This window comes from Naegleria fowleri (genome assembly GCF_008403515.1).
Source record: "Naegleria fowleri strain ATCC 30894 chromosome Unknown tig33, whole genome shotgun sequence".
Lineage (NCBI taxonomy): Eukaryota > Heterolobosea > Eutetramitea > Acrasida > Naegleriidae > Naegleria > Naegleria fowleri.
The window spans coordinates 464,223-477,683 of NW_025407965.1; the positions used below are offsets into that span (position 1 = coordinate 464,223).

Here is a 13,461-nt window from a genome sequence, read left to right on the forward strand (position 1 = left end):
ATGTCGAGGTGGGTGGTGGTGTTCCTTCTTGGCGTCATTGTACTTTGCCATAATGTTAAAGCCGATATTTATTTACATAATCCAAGAGGATCCAATGATAGGTAAGAACAATCTGATACTTCAAGAATGCTGATGATGAATTTTGTACAGAAATTGCGAATTCAATGCGAATAGAAACAACGCAAACCGTTTATTTGACAGCCAAAATAACGCAGCTGGAGGAGTAAGTAAATAAGGATGATGAGCATGGCAATGAGTATGATACGAATTTTCTCAAGTATGCTTGCCCCAGAAAAATCGGAGGTCCTGACGTCATTACTCCAACCATGTAGGTTTTCAAAGATTTTAATAACCAAATAACATCAACAACACCTGATGATTAAGGTATTACTATGTCGGAAGCGTTCTTCCAATCGAGTGGACCACACAGCATTCATGTGGTTTTAGGAATACTTTTTGCAACCTTGTCATTCAGTACATGTGTGATGATACCTCACCGGGTTTAAGAGATGGTACTCCCCAATCTGAAACAGACTCAGCTACAGACACCATTGACGAGAAGAATAACAACAATACCCGATACGGAATGCATGAACCAATGGAGTATTACAAGAAATGTAGCACGAGACGAAGAAACAATGGATTGTACTTGGCAGACCAGAAGCAACAAAATCCTGGTTTCTTGCTTCCAACAAGTCCTGCAACTCATACAAGACAAAACGCAAATGGAGCCAGACATGGTTGGGAATGCCCAGAAGAGAGAGACTATTATGTATGTTATTAGTTGATTGAGTGTTTGTGATATTTAAGAAAAATATTCTCACTACCACCTAAAATAATGAATTTTGATACGCTATTGATAGCCATATTGGCATCCAACACCTTGGAAAGATATTGCTATTTTCACTCATAATACTTCCATGTGTGAATGGTATCAAGCAAATTCAGAGAACGTGGTGGGTCGATATGAGTGCCTGACCAATGATGGTAAACCTACTGTTTATAATGGTGAGCAAGATTGTATTAGCGAAGGAAATTTATGGGTTCTTTCGAAGCCACACAAACTTAATCCACCAGAATGTCTTAGCACTGATCTAATCTCAACCAGAGACAATCATTTAGGAAGTGCAGTGGATGTTTCAAGTCAAACCACAACAACACAATCCATTACCCCTCAACTGGCAAGATATCATTGGATGATTCCGAACGATGTTCACGAAAGGTGTGTTTTAAGGATCAGATATAACATCACAACAATGGAATTTCACCCATTTGAAACAGATTCCAAATCAAATTATCCAAATCATCCTCTGAGACAAGATCCGTTTGAAACATTTGGGTATCCCAGTTACATATCTTTAGCCATTAACACAAACCAATATGGAAGAACATTCCAAGACAGAAGCTATGTGTTCAGAATTAAAGCTCGTCCACCAAATATTCCTGCATGGGCAACAATTTACAACCTAAACATACGAGGAAAGAGAGGAAATATTGTACAAACTTTTCCTTCAACCGAGTATGATTTTGTGCCAAATTATTTGGAAGCAAAAGGAGGAGATTATCTCCACATTCAATGGACTGGTTCAGATTACAACCCACAACGAAATCCCAACGATGCTGAGGGAGCACCAAACACAGGTGACAGAAGTAATCTCGTTCAGGCGGACTTTGCTGGTCAAAACTTCCCAAGAAACATGTCGAGAGTTACCATGTTTTTGAACAATGACGGAAAGCCAGATTATGAATTTATCATTAGGTTGGCATTCTTAGACCAAAATATTTACAATACATCTGAGTGTATGGATTGGCAAAGTTTGTTGGATAAGAATGGAGGAAATAAGAATAAGGCTGAACAAGACATCAATAATTGTGCAAAACTGAACAATGCTCCTAATGGACCTTATTTTGATGGAGGTCTTCACGAATTGAAAGCAAACGGAGTCTTTGCATACATGTGCACTAGAAACAACAATTTTTCAAACAGAAGTCAAAAAGGGTTGTTGGTAGTTACAGGCGCAAAATTCAACGGAGCTGTTGGTGCAAAAATCTCTGTCACACTTCTTGTTTTAATATTAATAATTAGTAGTTTAATAATGTAATAAACAATAGCGTGTATGTCAAAAGTGAGCAGTCGTCAACCTTTCTAATGGCTGTTCCAATTTATTCAAGCCTGCCTTCTGATTGCTTGTCTCCATAAAGCATTTGACGAAGAATTGGAAGCTTTTGTTCTTGGCACAAATAAACACGCTTTTCCAAAGTGTTGTCAATCTTGATTAAATCATTATTAGAGCTAATAATCACACCACCAACACAGTCCTTTGGTAAAAAGTTTGATTTTTGAACATTAACCTTAACTGTCAAACCCTTTGTAGCTGTTGTGTATTCGGATTGAACGCTAGCAACTTGGCTGGCAACCAAGTCGTAGTCTTGTTCCTTGCAATATACATTAACCTCTGTTTCCAAGAAACGAAGTGCTCCTTGCAACATCAAATTCTTTAAAATCTTTTTGTATTCGTCCTTGTTGACAATTCTCTTTTTAATTTCTTCTAAAGCAGCTTGGACCATTTGCTTCAAAATCTCCTCCTTCAATTTCAAAATTTCCAAACGAGCAGCCTTTATCTCGTTTGAATGATCAATTTTCTTTTTAATGACTACTTGTTGTTCTTTCTTGGCATATTCTTCTCTGATTTTCTTTTTACCTTCTTCCACAAGATTCATCTTTTCAACAGCAAAGTCCTCTTTTGTTTGGAGCTCAATTTCATCGGCCTTCTCTTTAGCCTCGCTCTTGATGAAATTAATCATCTGATTGATTTTAGAATCGCTTCCTGTTTGGTATATGATTTGAAAGAGCAAGAATTGGCAGGTGTTAGTAATAGCCATCACGGGATGATAACACCAATAGAATCAATCATCAGAACAAAGTGCATGTAAATTGTTGTTTCAAAAACACGTTATTGGTTTACAGATAGGCATAGATGATGATAAAAATCATTATGTGTTTAGAGTCGTCAGCCGACACCACCCACACCGAACGTACCTTGTGCCACGCCTGCTTTGCTCATTTTTGTTGGTGAATTTTTTTCTAATTTTTTAAAAAATAAAATTTTGTTTTGCACATCCAAAAAGAGAAAGAGGCTATGCCGAAAAATCTAACGAAATAAAAATTCTTGTGGAAAACTTTATATTAATTATTAATAATAATTGCTCAACAAAATTCAATTACCAAAACAGAAATAAGTTCATACAAGTACTTGTCTAATAGTTGACTGCGTTTTTGATCATTTCAAAACATTTAACAACTCCTGGGATGTAATATTTCTCATGAACCAATGGGAAAGGAGTGTCCAACCCACAAACACGGACAACAGGCGACTCTAAATGTAAGAAACATTTCTCTTGAACAGTGGCAGCTATTTCAGAACCAAAACCTCCAGTTAATGGAGCTTCATGACTAACAACACATCTTCCAGTCTTTTTTACAGAGTTTACCACAGTTTCAATGTCCCATGGCACAATAGTTCTCAAATCTATTAGCTCACAATCGATTCCAACCTCTTTTGCCATTTCGACAGCTTTTTCAAGGACATAGAGTTGACTTCCCCAACCAATAACAGTCACATCTTTGCCTTCCTTTAGTATTTCTGCTTTTTCTAATGGAATTTTGTATGCTTCATTTGGAACCAAGCATTGGCTTGAACGATAGAGAATCTTTGGCTCAAAGAAAATAACGGGATTTGGATCTTCAATACTTGATAATAACAACCCCTTGGCTTGTAATGGATTTCTTGGAATGACAACTTTGAGGCCTGGTGTGTGTGCAAAATAGGCCTCTGGAGATTGTGAGTGGTAATGGCCACCATGGCCAACAGCACTGCTTGGTGTACGAATTGTTAATCCTCCAACATCAAACAAATTTCCACTTCTAAAGCGGTATTTGGCAGCCTCATTGACGATTTGGTCGAATGCAGGGAAAATATAGTCAGCAAATTGAATCTCAGCAATTGCGGTATGGCCCATTGCAGCAACACCAATAGCGAATCCAACGATACCTTGTTCAGAAAGTGGAGTGTTAAAAACACGGTCTCTTCCGAATTGCTCCTTCAAGTCTACCGTACATCTGAACACACCTCCAAAAGCCACGTCTTCACCAAAAACTAATGCCTTTGGATCTCTTTCCATTGCTTGTTTCAGTGCCATATTGATACTATTGCACAAGTTCAATTCAGTAGAATTGCTCTCAGTAACCTTGATTTCATTTTCATTGTGATGATATACTAATTCATATTTAAAATTCTTATATTTGTTCACATCAATTTTTTGATCATCTAATTGATAGATATTTTCCTCTAGAGCTGGTTTTGTTTTTGAAACCATGCATGTCGAAAAGTATGATGATGATGATGTCAAGAACGGAGCGAGAGAGTTTGTTTTGGAAGCCAACAGAGCATGTGATTGGCGAGAGAAACGGGAAAGCATGGAAGAGGTGCTTCTCATTTTTTGTTGTTTTCGTTCGTTAACTGCCAGTGTTAAAAGGCTCATCATCTGATCCTTTGATTAAGAAGAGCTTTTTAAACCCGAAGAATGATACTATCATAAGAATAATTGAAACATGCTCGAGGTTCATGGTTGAGTGATTAGAACATGCAATACATATCTCTCGCTTATTGTCAATCATCAAAAGCAAAAAAAAATGATTTATTTATTTGAACAGATTGCTGTCTTTCCTCTCTCTTTTACATTGGTGTCGATAAATACAATCATATTTTTCATTTTGAGTTTCGGGAAGGTTCCTTCGGAGTTTGTTAGTTACAATTACGATAAGATTGTGAGAGAATATCAAATATGGAGAGTTGTTACGTCCACCTTCTCACATTTTTCAATAATTCATATTCTATTTAATATGGGATCTATGTGGTCCATGAGGAGTGTAGAATTAATTGGACAGGAGCATCCAACTGTACACACTTTTCATTCCGTTGTAGAATATTTCAAGATTACTGTTTTATTAATTCTATTGTCTTTTTTGTTCATCACGCTTGTATACTTTTGTCTGATCAAATTTTTGAAATGGGAAAATTACAGACAAGTCAACATTGTTGGATATAGTGGTGGTAGGTAATGCAGAGAGGAGATTAATAATCGTTGACATATGAACTACTGTTTAGTTTTATTTGGAATAATGACTTTAGAGACTTTACAACAAGGAATTTCTTCTACAAGTTCTTCAATGTTTGGTTTGAATTTACCCGCAATAATTCGACCTTTCATGGCACTCATTCTAACTTCTTTATTATTACCTCAAGCCAGCTTTGTAGGTCATCTGGGGTAGGTTTAAAAAGTCACACATATGAACATCTTTACCAATTCACATTAGTGGAATAATTGGAGCATTTATCATTTACTATGGAATTTTAGTTTGGATGATCGATATTGTTTTTATTGTCTTATTATCCATTTTAGTACTGATTGTCTTGGGAAGTGTAGTCTTCACCACATGGAGGAATCGTAATTCAATTACAGTTCCATCGTTTTTGAAACGGTATTGGGAGAGAATAGCTTCTGTTTTCAGACGATCAAGTAATCTTACTATTCGTGGCGGGTATGTTCATTGATATTTAATTGTTTTTATTGATCGGGGTGATAATTATCAAATACTCAATTTTATGTAGGGTTATGGAGTCTCATCAAATCCTGAGTGAAGACGAGGAAAGTGATAGCAGTGAACCTCCTGTTAACAATAGAAATCTTGCTAACCATTCAACGACCACTAACAACAACGTCTAGAGCATGATTGCGTTTGTAAATATTTTCCTGCTTTTTCTCTAAGTTTCAACCAAAACAAAATCTCAATAGCAGAACAAGTCAGAGGTTTAATTCATTCATCTTATAAATCATGCTATTAGAGCAATGTATTTTTGGTTGTTTTGTTCATCATTTTGTTCTGGTTTCGTTATTTCTTAAGTTTATGCTTCTGGTTCAAAAAACTACGAGGATTTCCAATCATGCAAAGACAACTTCTGGAGCAAGTGAACCAGCATTTAGGCAGATTATGGGTCAAACAAAAAATGCTGCAACAAAACAACCCCACAAACACCATCACATCGACTCCTTCGGTTGTTTCTGTGACTCTTTCTGCTCTCAATTCCTATCGGAGAGTACTTTATGTTGGTAATCTATCACCTCAAGTAACAAAAGATGTATTATTTAATTTATTTATACCATTTGGAGAAGTATTGGATGTTACAATTCCATCAGCAATGAATCAATCCGAAACACTCACAGGATCAAAACACAAGGGATACGCTTTTGTGGAATTTGAGCTTCCGGAAGATGCGACAGAAGCTCTTGAAAATTTAAACAATAGCGAATTATGTGGCAGAATAATAACAGTGAATTATTCAAAAGCAAGCAATTTATCAAAAGAGGCCTTTTCCGATCTTAACGTTCCACTGTGGAGCTTGAATCAACAAGAGAAACCACCATCCAACGAAACCTCTTCATCCTCACCATCCACACAACAAGAGGAAGCAGAGCCATCATCATCAGATACAACCAACCCATCATTATCAGAACATGAACCTACCCCTAAAAAGACGAAACTGTAATATGGTGGTGATGATGATGATGAGAAATAAAAGCCTTTTTGTTCCAGACATTCCTGGAGGATCTTCACGAAAAAAAATGTGGCTTCTATCTTGCGCTGCGTCATCGGATGCTTCATCGTCTCAAAACCGTGTCTATTTGATTCCGAATAAAAACTATACCGTTGGACGAAAGCGTATGTTTCTGTGATCATGATCCTTTATCTATGATTTACAACGAAAAATTTCAAAATAATCACGATTTTTTTGAGAATAGGCGATGAATGCGAAATCTTTGTCGATAACGATAAGAGCATTTCCCGAAAGCATGCCGTATTTTCTATGGAGGATGTAAATGTAAAACAAGTTTTAATACAAACACAATCAGATCCAATCATTAGACCAATATTATCACTGACCGACTATTCAAAATATGGAACGTTTGTCTTGAAAAATGGTAATTACGAAAAAATTGGGGAAAACAACAAAATAGAGATTGTGGATGACACAACAATTCGTTTTGGAGTTTATGAATCAGTCTACACGTACGTATACCATGAACTGGTTCGAAGAAGATATTTAATAATTTTTTTAGAGCTTCTTATCAACTTGTTGTGTTTTGCGTTTCAAGAATTGACCAAAAAGACAGAAAAAAGCTTGCGAACCAGTGTAAAACAATTGATGCCAAATATGCTACGATATGGTCGCCTCACTGTACTCACCTTATTGTGAATGAATCAGATTTTGCTATTACTGAAAAGCTTGCTCTAGCTCTGCTGCTTTGCATTCCTATTGTCACAATGTCATTTGTAGACGAATTAGAAAAAACCCTCACAACAGGCAATTCCTCAAATATAAAGTTACCTGATCCAGATAGTTTTGCACCATCGTCTGAGAAGAGTGGATGGAAGGATATTGGTTTGCAATTTCCTCCAGACTTAAAACAAGATCCAAAACGGAAAAATATACTGAATGGAAAACATTTTTTGGTATTCAATGATGCCATGGTAAGTCACAAATATTCATCCATAATTCTAACTGTTAATTCATATAATAGTTTCAAAAAAGCTCACTAGTTGTTGAAACCGGAGGAGGAAAAATCTCTAATGTTTCTAATGAAGCCATCGATGACACGTTTGTGAAGACATATTGCAACTGTCATATTCTGGTGGACGATGTAAGTTGTTTCTAAAACATATGTTCAATAGATAGGTGATAACATATTTCATGCTTTCAGCCTTCATCACTAACTACTGACCAATTAAGCAAATTGCAATACTATGGATTCCAATTTTTCACAAATACAAACATTTTAGCTACAATATTGTCCAAGGATATTTCTCATTTAGAAATCACGAAAACACCATCTATTCCTAAACCAGTACAGATTAAAACTGAACCAGAGAGTCTTAAGAGAAAAGAAATATCACTACCGACAGTAGTGGATGAAGACGCCACAGATGATGAATTGGCTCAACCCACAACAATAGAGACTCCTCCAAAGAAAGTTAAACCTTCCTCAGATGATACAAATACCAAAAAGAGAAAAGGAATTGAAATACCTCTTTCCTTAGAAGCTCTAGAATCGGAAGCAAAATCGTCAGTTGTTGACGAAGAAAACCCCAAGAAGGTTTCACCAAAAGCAGAGGCCAAGCAGGAAAAGAAAGTTTCTGTCAAACAAGAGAGATCTCACGATGAGGTCGATGATGATGCTCCTAAAATTATTGTTGAATATATCAACCTTATCAAGGTAAAGGATGAAAAACCAGCATCACAAAACTCATATACAGGATTTAATGCAAAAAGATTTAAGAAAGCAAAAGTACTCAAAACCTCAACATCCATCATTCCCTCAAACTTCTCCTCTCCCCCTCCTTTGGCACAAGAGTCCATGAATTTCAATGATGAAGTAACCTCTCCCAAGTCTGCGAAGGCCCAAGATTTCACTGCATCAACCCCAAAGCAGAAAAAGGAAGAAATGATTAACACAACACCTCCAAGCTCAAGCAAGAAAGAGACACTGACGAGCGTCATGAATGCCATTGGAATTGATGAAGAGTCAGATGATTCGGACGATGAAGCAATTACCCTCTTGAAAGCATCAAAGAAAAAAAGATAAAGTTTTGTACAAATTCTCAAGATAAATGAGACCCTTTTTACTTTCTGAATAATTTTGTTATTGAACCAACAGTCCTTCTTCTGTTAGTTTTAATATCTCCGTTCAAAAGACCACTGTCATCCTCGTCAGTGTCTTGCTGAGGGAGAGGAGAGTAAGCGACAGCCGATGATTTGCTTCGTTTATCTCTTGTTCCGTAACTATTGAACGCTGTCTTGTCTTTTGTCTTTATATCCTCCAGAGCTCTGATAGATTTTCTATGAGCTCGATTGATGCTTTCTGATGTTGAGGGCTCAAACGAGTAATCATTAATTTGTTTCACCAATTTAGTGTCAATAAGGTAGAAATGATTCTTCAGAACATCGTCTGACCCTTTTCCTCCAAGATAGAAAATTTCTTTTGTTTCTTTACAATAAGCTGAAGCAAGTCCAACAAGCTTTGGCATGTGAGAACCGAAAAAGAAATCAGTCAGACGGTACCATTTTCTCTCGAGAATGTTGAAAAGATATACATGCTGATCATAATCAGTATTATTGACCACATTACATCCTCCAACAAGGATCAAATTTGGACCAACAGTTGTCATGGTGTGTGACGCTCTCGCTCCTGGAACAATATTATTATCATCTGCAAAAACAGGCTTGACCCATTCAAGCGTTTCCATGTCAAGAACAAACATTGCATTTGATGCTGTATGTTTGTCCATTTCTTCATGCGCAAACAATCCTCCAAATATGTACACTAGATTTTCAATAGCACTCGCAGAGAAACAACAAAATCTCTCTGGACATTGAGTCTTAGATTCGTTTTGGTTTGATGAATTTACAATTGTGTTGAACTCTGAACTAAGAGAAACATATCCTTTGGTTTCGACAGTTTTCCAAATATTTTCTTCGATATTATATTCATACAGACTGGTAAAATACAATTGTCGACCTTGACATCCTCCTACAAGATAAATCTTGCCCTTGTATTGCCACATTTGAGCACCAGCTTTAAATACAATTTGTGACAGGTTGTGACAATGAGGTTTCATTCAGTTCTTAAAAACACTTACCTCGAGGATCTGGACACAATCCATTGCACTCAATATGAGTCCATGTATTAGTCTCTATATCAAAAGAGTACATTCCGTTATAAACTGTATGATTGGCTACTGGCGTTGCTTGAGAGTAGCCTCCAAAAACGTAAATCTTATTTCCGACTACGCAAGAAGCAGGCATTGCTCTTGGCGTTGGACCTGCACCTTTTGGATTTTCAATTTCTTGCCATTCCTTTTTCACCATGTCGAATATATAGACTGCATTAGGTTTTGAAGAGGAAGCTCTTTGACCCAACAAGCAATAAAACTATTCATGGGAAAGAAGCAACCCGTTCATTGAAATAGTATTAAAGTTATTTACGGACATATCAAAGAGGACCTACCTTGGTTCCAACCACCTCCATCACTTGATAACAAATCCCACCAGGTCCCAGACCACTCGCACTGACTTCAAATATTTTCATCGTTTCTACTACTTTTATTGCTACTCAAGTAATGGTGTTGTTGTGGTTGTGGTTGTTGTAGATGATGATCCAATTCGCTTTTTGGTTGTTTGTCTATTGAATTGTTTTTTTTAAGGTGATGATGATGTTGGTTTAATCGTAGTGAGAGGTTTGACGAGGATTGAAAAGGCTTTTGCAGAGAGAGAGATGAGACAAAAAGATCACCTCTTATTGGTGGTTACGAGAGTGTTGAAGAGATGAGAGAGAATATGGTTCATGTGAGGGTGGTGTGGCCGATGAGGGTGAACGAGATTAGAAAACATTAGCAAGGTTCATGAGAGGGTGGTGTGTGTCCACTCAATATGAGGAAAAGATCAACTCTTTCTGGACCTTTAGAAACCATCCATCAGGTATGAATCACTTTTCATTGACAAGAAGAGGCATAAAAGGAACGAGATCATGTCCAAGAGGTTAATACATTGAAGAGAGTCCAATAAAGTAAATATAAAGCAGAATTCAGAAGGGTTTCGGAATCGGAATTTGTTGCACTACCAAAAAAATGTCTTCATCATCATCAGGATCATCGTCATCATCGGAGAAAGCTAATCTAATCAAACCTGTTCAGGGAGGAGCAACAGGTCCAACCAATCTCGAAAATGTAAATTATAAGTGGACACAGGATATTTCGTCATTGATGGTTGTGATTCCTTTTTCTCAACCAATTACAACCAAATCAGTTAAGGTCATTTTCCAACCAAAATCAATCAAAGTGACTGTTGCTGGATTTGATACACCAATAATTGAAGGAAAGTTGTGTAAAGAAATTGACGAAGATGAGAGTTATTGGCAAATTGAGGACAAAAAAGAATTAATAATTAATTTACAAAAGACGGTCGGAACTTGGTGGGATTGTGTGATGGATGGACATCCGAAAATTGATACCTCTCAAATTGATACACCTCAAGCTAACTTATCTGATTTAGGTCCAGAGATGAGACAAACTGTTGAAAAGATGCTGTTCGATCAAGCAGCTAAGGCCACTGGGAATCCAACGTCTGAAGATCGACTCAGACAAGAGAATATTCGTCGACTCAAAGAAATGCATCCCAACATTAATTTTGACGGAATGGATTTCAGCAAAGCTCAATTCAACTTTTAAAATGGGTGTTTCATGTAAATAATAAGAGAACCAATGTATCATCATAATAAATTTTACATTGCGTTAATACATGTATTATGCATTATTGGTAGGGGACGAATGGTTCCTAATTATATTTCATCTTCTTCAAGTCTTGATTAATTTCATCTGTTGATAATTGGAAGTTCATTCCCTCCAAAGACCAAGGCAATCTCTTCTTTTTGCTATAGGTTTCATATGACATGTTGATGACATTGGACCACTTTTCCGTGTTGGATGCTGCACCTCTTCTATTTCGGGTGAGTTTTCTTCCAGGTTTTTTGTCTTCTTCATTTTGTGCAGAATCAGATCCCTCTTTTCGGGTGGGAGTGATGCCTTTCAGTTCTTCAGATATCCGTTTTTCTTCCTCTAGCGCCTGATTTAATAACTTTTCAATATATGTGCTTATATCATTCTCATAATCAGATTTTGCTTGTTGTACATCACTGTTATATGTTTCTTCAATATTTCTCATTTGCAATTCTCTAAATTGAGTAGCAAGAAACAGCTTTCGCTGTTTTAAACTTTCAAATAATGATATCTGTTCCTTGTATCCTTTAATATAATTTTGGAGGAGCTCATCTCTACCTTCATCTTTGCTTGTCAGTAATTTTATCTTTTGTTGTACTTGTTTCAGTTTCTCAAGGAGTTCAGGGTTATTGGATTGGTCTGTGGTGGATTCATCCAATTCTTCATTCTCTGCAGCAACGGCATGATTATTTGTAGCAAATGTCGTTGATGATGAAGTTGCAGCTGAATTTTCCTTGGTCTCTAGTGAAGAGATATCAGCATTGGTCACATTAGACATTTTTTAATTGTTAATTAATAATAATCAGAATTGTTTTCTAATATATTCTTCTAATTTGTGGATGAGGAAACCGTGTGATGATAAATAAGGGAAGCGGATGTGCTCTAGTTGGATTGGAGGTGAAAAATAATTTATCTATGAGAACAGAACGTTCAACTTGTACAAGCGAATCTAGTTGTCCTGTTACAGAACAAGAAAATTTGGAGAGAGTTGGAATGCCACGACGAGCTTTGACGAGCTGTGTATTTTTTTAAAATAAATTTTGTTTTTCAATTTAAATTTTAAGCCATCGTAAGCCGATAAAAGGATCTTCATACAATCACACAACCATCATGACCTGTTTCGAATTTCTCAATTAAAATCATCATAGTAATTGGTTCGAATGTTTTACATTTAAGAATGAAACAAATTGATGTTGAATGAGTTTATTTCATTTACAACTTGTTCCATGCTTCAACTTCGCATGAGGAAACACCTTCCATGACTGGTTCATCTTCCTCTTCATTGTAGAACAAACCAGTAACCTTGTCCAAGGATACCTTTGAATCGTCGTGAATAGTAGCAACAACACGGAGAACCTTCAAACCGAAAGCAAAATCTTCCTTTCTGATTTCACCCCATTCCAAGAATTCAATGCTGATATCTCTGATTCTCTTTTCCAAATCAGCCAAGTGTTGATCCATTCTTTGGTTCATTTGTTCAGCGGTTTCATCCTCTGGACCGTCTGGGAGGTCAGGCTTGACCAACAAAATCAATTGGGACTTGGTAATCTTTGGAGCCATGTTTACTGGTTGTGAGTTGTGAATATTTTTTTCAGCAAAACATTTCAGTGTTTTACAAGCCAACGAAATTTTCAAAAGTGAGCAGCTTCACGATTCGCTTACAACGCATTTCACCAATAAATTTGAAGGCTTCCGCGGTGCCCACTTCGATGAATATTCAAAATCTGGACCTGTCGATACGATAAAGAAAGTGTACTTTTTTGATCCATTCACTTCGTTTGTAGAATTTACATGAACTTAATAACATGTGTAAGCCATGCCAATAGCCACATGCTTATGAAAAGAGGAAATAGATGTAGAACAAGAGAACAGAGCAGACTTGATCCGCAAAGCCAGAGAACCAACTCCGAATAAAATCTTTCAAATCGAAAAAATATTTCGAGACTCGAGCTTCCGTTCTCCTTGATTGTCCATTCGAACAAATTGGAGTGATCATCACTGTATTGCATCAAGTGAATCATCAAGAGAATTTCGGAAGTTTACCAACAACAGCACAACAGCATCTCCGA

The 13,461-nt window shown here is 36.8% G+C and overlaps 10 protein-coding genes across 10 annotated transcripts; 5 read left to right on the forward strand and 5 right to left on the reverse strand.

Moving 5' to 3' along the window:
* Window positions 1–164: 164 nt before the first annotated feature.
* On the forward strand, window positions 165–2,102 carry FDP41_003201 (uncharacterized protein; the record flags this gene model as incomplete). The annotated part of the gene is made up of 4 exons (XM_044706480.1): window positions 165–223; window positions 293–328; window positions 385–772; window positions 864–2,102. The coding sequence occupies 4 exons, from the start codon at window positions 165–167 to the stop codon at window positions 2,100–2,102; spliced, it is 1,722 nt and encodes a 573-aa protein (XP_044562592.1).
* Window positions 2,103–2,163: 61 nt separating this feature from the next.
* FDP41_003202 (uncharacterized protein) lies at window positions 2,164–3,065 on the reverse strand (the record flags this gene model as incomplete). The annotated part of the gene is made up of 2 exons (XM_044706481.1): window positions 2,164–2,828; window positions 3,041–3,065. The coding sequence occupies 2 exons, from the start codon at window positions 3,063–3,065 to the stop codon at window positions 2,164–2,166; spliced, it is 690 nt and encodes a 229-aa protein (XP_044562593.1).
* A 193-nt stretch (window positions 3,066–3,258) lies between these two features.
* FDP41_003203 (uncharacterized protein) lies at window positions 3,259–4,497 on the reverse strand (the record flags this gene model as incomplete). The annotated part of the gene is made up of 1 exon (XM_044706482.1): window positions 3,259–4,497. The coding sequence occupies one exon, from the start codon at window positions 4,495–4,497 to the stop codon at window positions 3,259–3,261; it is 1,239 nt and encodes a 412-aa protein (XP_044562594.1).
* A 196-nt stretch (window positions 4,498–4,693) lies between these two features.
* On the forward strand, window positions 4,694–5,787 carry FDP41_003204 (uncharacterized protein; the record flags this gene model as incomplete). The annotated part of the gene is made up of 4 exons (XM_044706483.1): window positions 4,694–5,114; window positions 5,169–5,328; window positions 5,378–5,602; window positions 5,673–5,787. The coding sequence occupies 4 exons, from the start codon at window positions 4,694–4,696 to the stop codon at window positions 5,785–5,787; spliced, it is 921 nt and encodes a 306-aa protein (XP_044562595.1).
* A 281-nt stretch (window positions 5,788–6,068) lies between these two features.
* Window positions 6,069–6,608, forward strand: FDP41_003205 (uncharacterized protein; the record flags this gene model as incomplete). Its single annotated transcript, XM_044706484.1, has 1 exon — window positions 6,069–6,608. One exon carries the CDS (start codon window positions 6,069–6,071, stop codon window positions 6,606–6,608), a length of 540 nt encoding a protein of 179 aa, XP_044562596.1.
* A 76-nt stretch (window positions 6,609–6,684) lies between these two features.
* FDP41_003206 (uncharacterized protein) lies at window positions 6,685–8,703 on the forward strand (the record flags this gene model as incomplete). The annotated part of the gene is made up of 5 exons (XM_044706485.1): window positions 6,685–6,781; window positions 6,862–7,129; window positions 7,180–7,591; window positions 7,642–7,761; window positions 7,822–8,703. 5 exons carry the CDS (start codon window positions 6,685–6,687, stop codon window positions 8,701–8,703), a joined length of 1,779 nt encoding a protein of 592 aa, XP_044562597.1.
* A 37-nt stretch (window positions 8,704–8,740) lies between these two features.
* FDP41_003207 (uncharacterized protein) lies at window positions 8,741–10,206 on the reverse strand (the record flags this gene model as incomplete). The annotated part of the gene is made up of 3 exons (XM_044706486.1): window positions 8,741–9,693; window positions 9,758–10,049; window positions 10,126–10,206. 3 exons carry the CDS (start codon window positions 10,204–10,206, stop codon window positions 8,741–8,743), a joined length of 1,326 nt encoding a protein of 441 aa, XP_044562598.1.
* A 538-nt stretch (window positions 10,207–10,744) lies between these two features.
* On the forward strand, window positions 10,745–11,344 carry FDP41_003208 (uncharacterized protein; the record flags this gene model as incomplete). Its single annotated transcript, XM_044706487.1, has 1 exon — window positions 10,745–11,344. The coding sequence occupies one exon, from the start codon at window positions 10,745–10,747 to the stop codon at window positions 11,342–11,344; it is 600 nt and encodes a 199-aa protein (XP_044562599.1).
* A 106-nt stretch (window positions 11,345–11,450) lies between these two features.
* FDP41_003209 (uncharacterized protein) lies at window positions 11,451–12,170 on the reverse strand (the record flags this gene model as incomplete). The annotated part of the gene is made up of 1 exon (XM_044706488.1): window positions 11,451–12,170. The coding sequence occupies one exon, from the start codon at window positions 12,168–12,170 to the stop codon at window positions 11,451–11,453; it is 720 nt and encodes a 239-aa protein (XP_044562600.1).
* A 434-nt stretch (window positions 12,171–12,604) lies between these two features.
* FDP41_003210 (uncharacterized protein) lies at window positions 12,605–12,952 on the reverse strand (the record flags this gene model as incomplete). The annotated part of the gene is made up of 1 exon (XM_044706490.1): window positions 12,605–12,952. One exon carries the CDS (start codon window positions 12,950–12,952, stop codon window positions 12,605–12,607), a length of 348 nt encoding a protein of 115 aa, XP_044562601.1.
* Window positions 12,953–13,461: the final 509 nt, after the last annotated feature.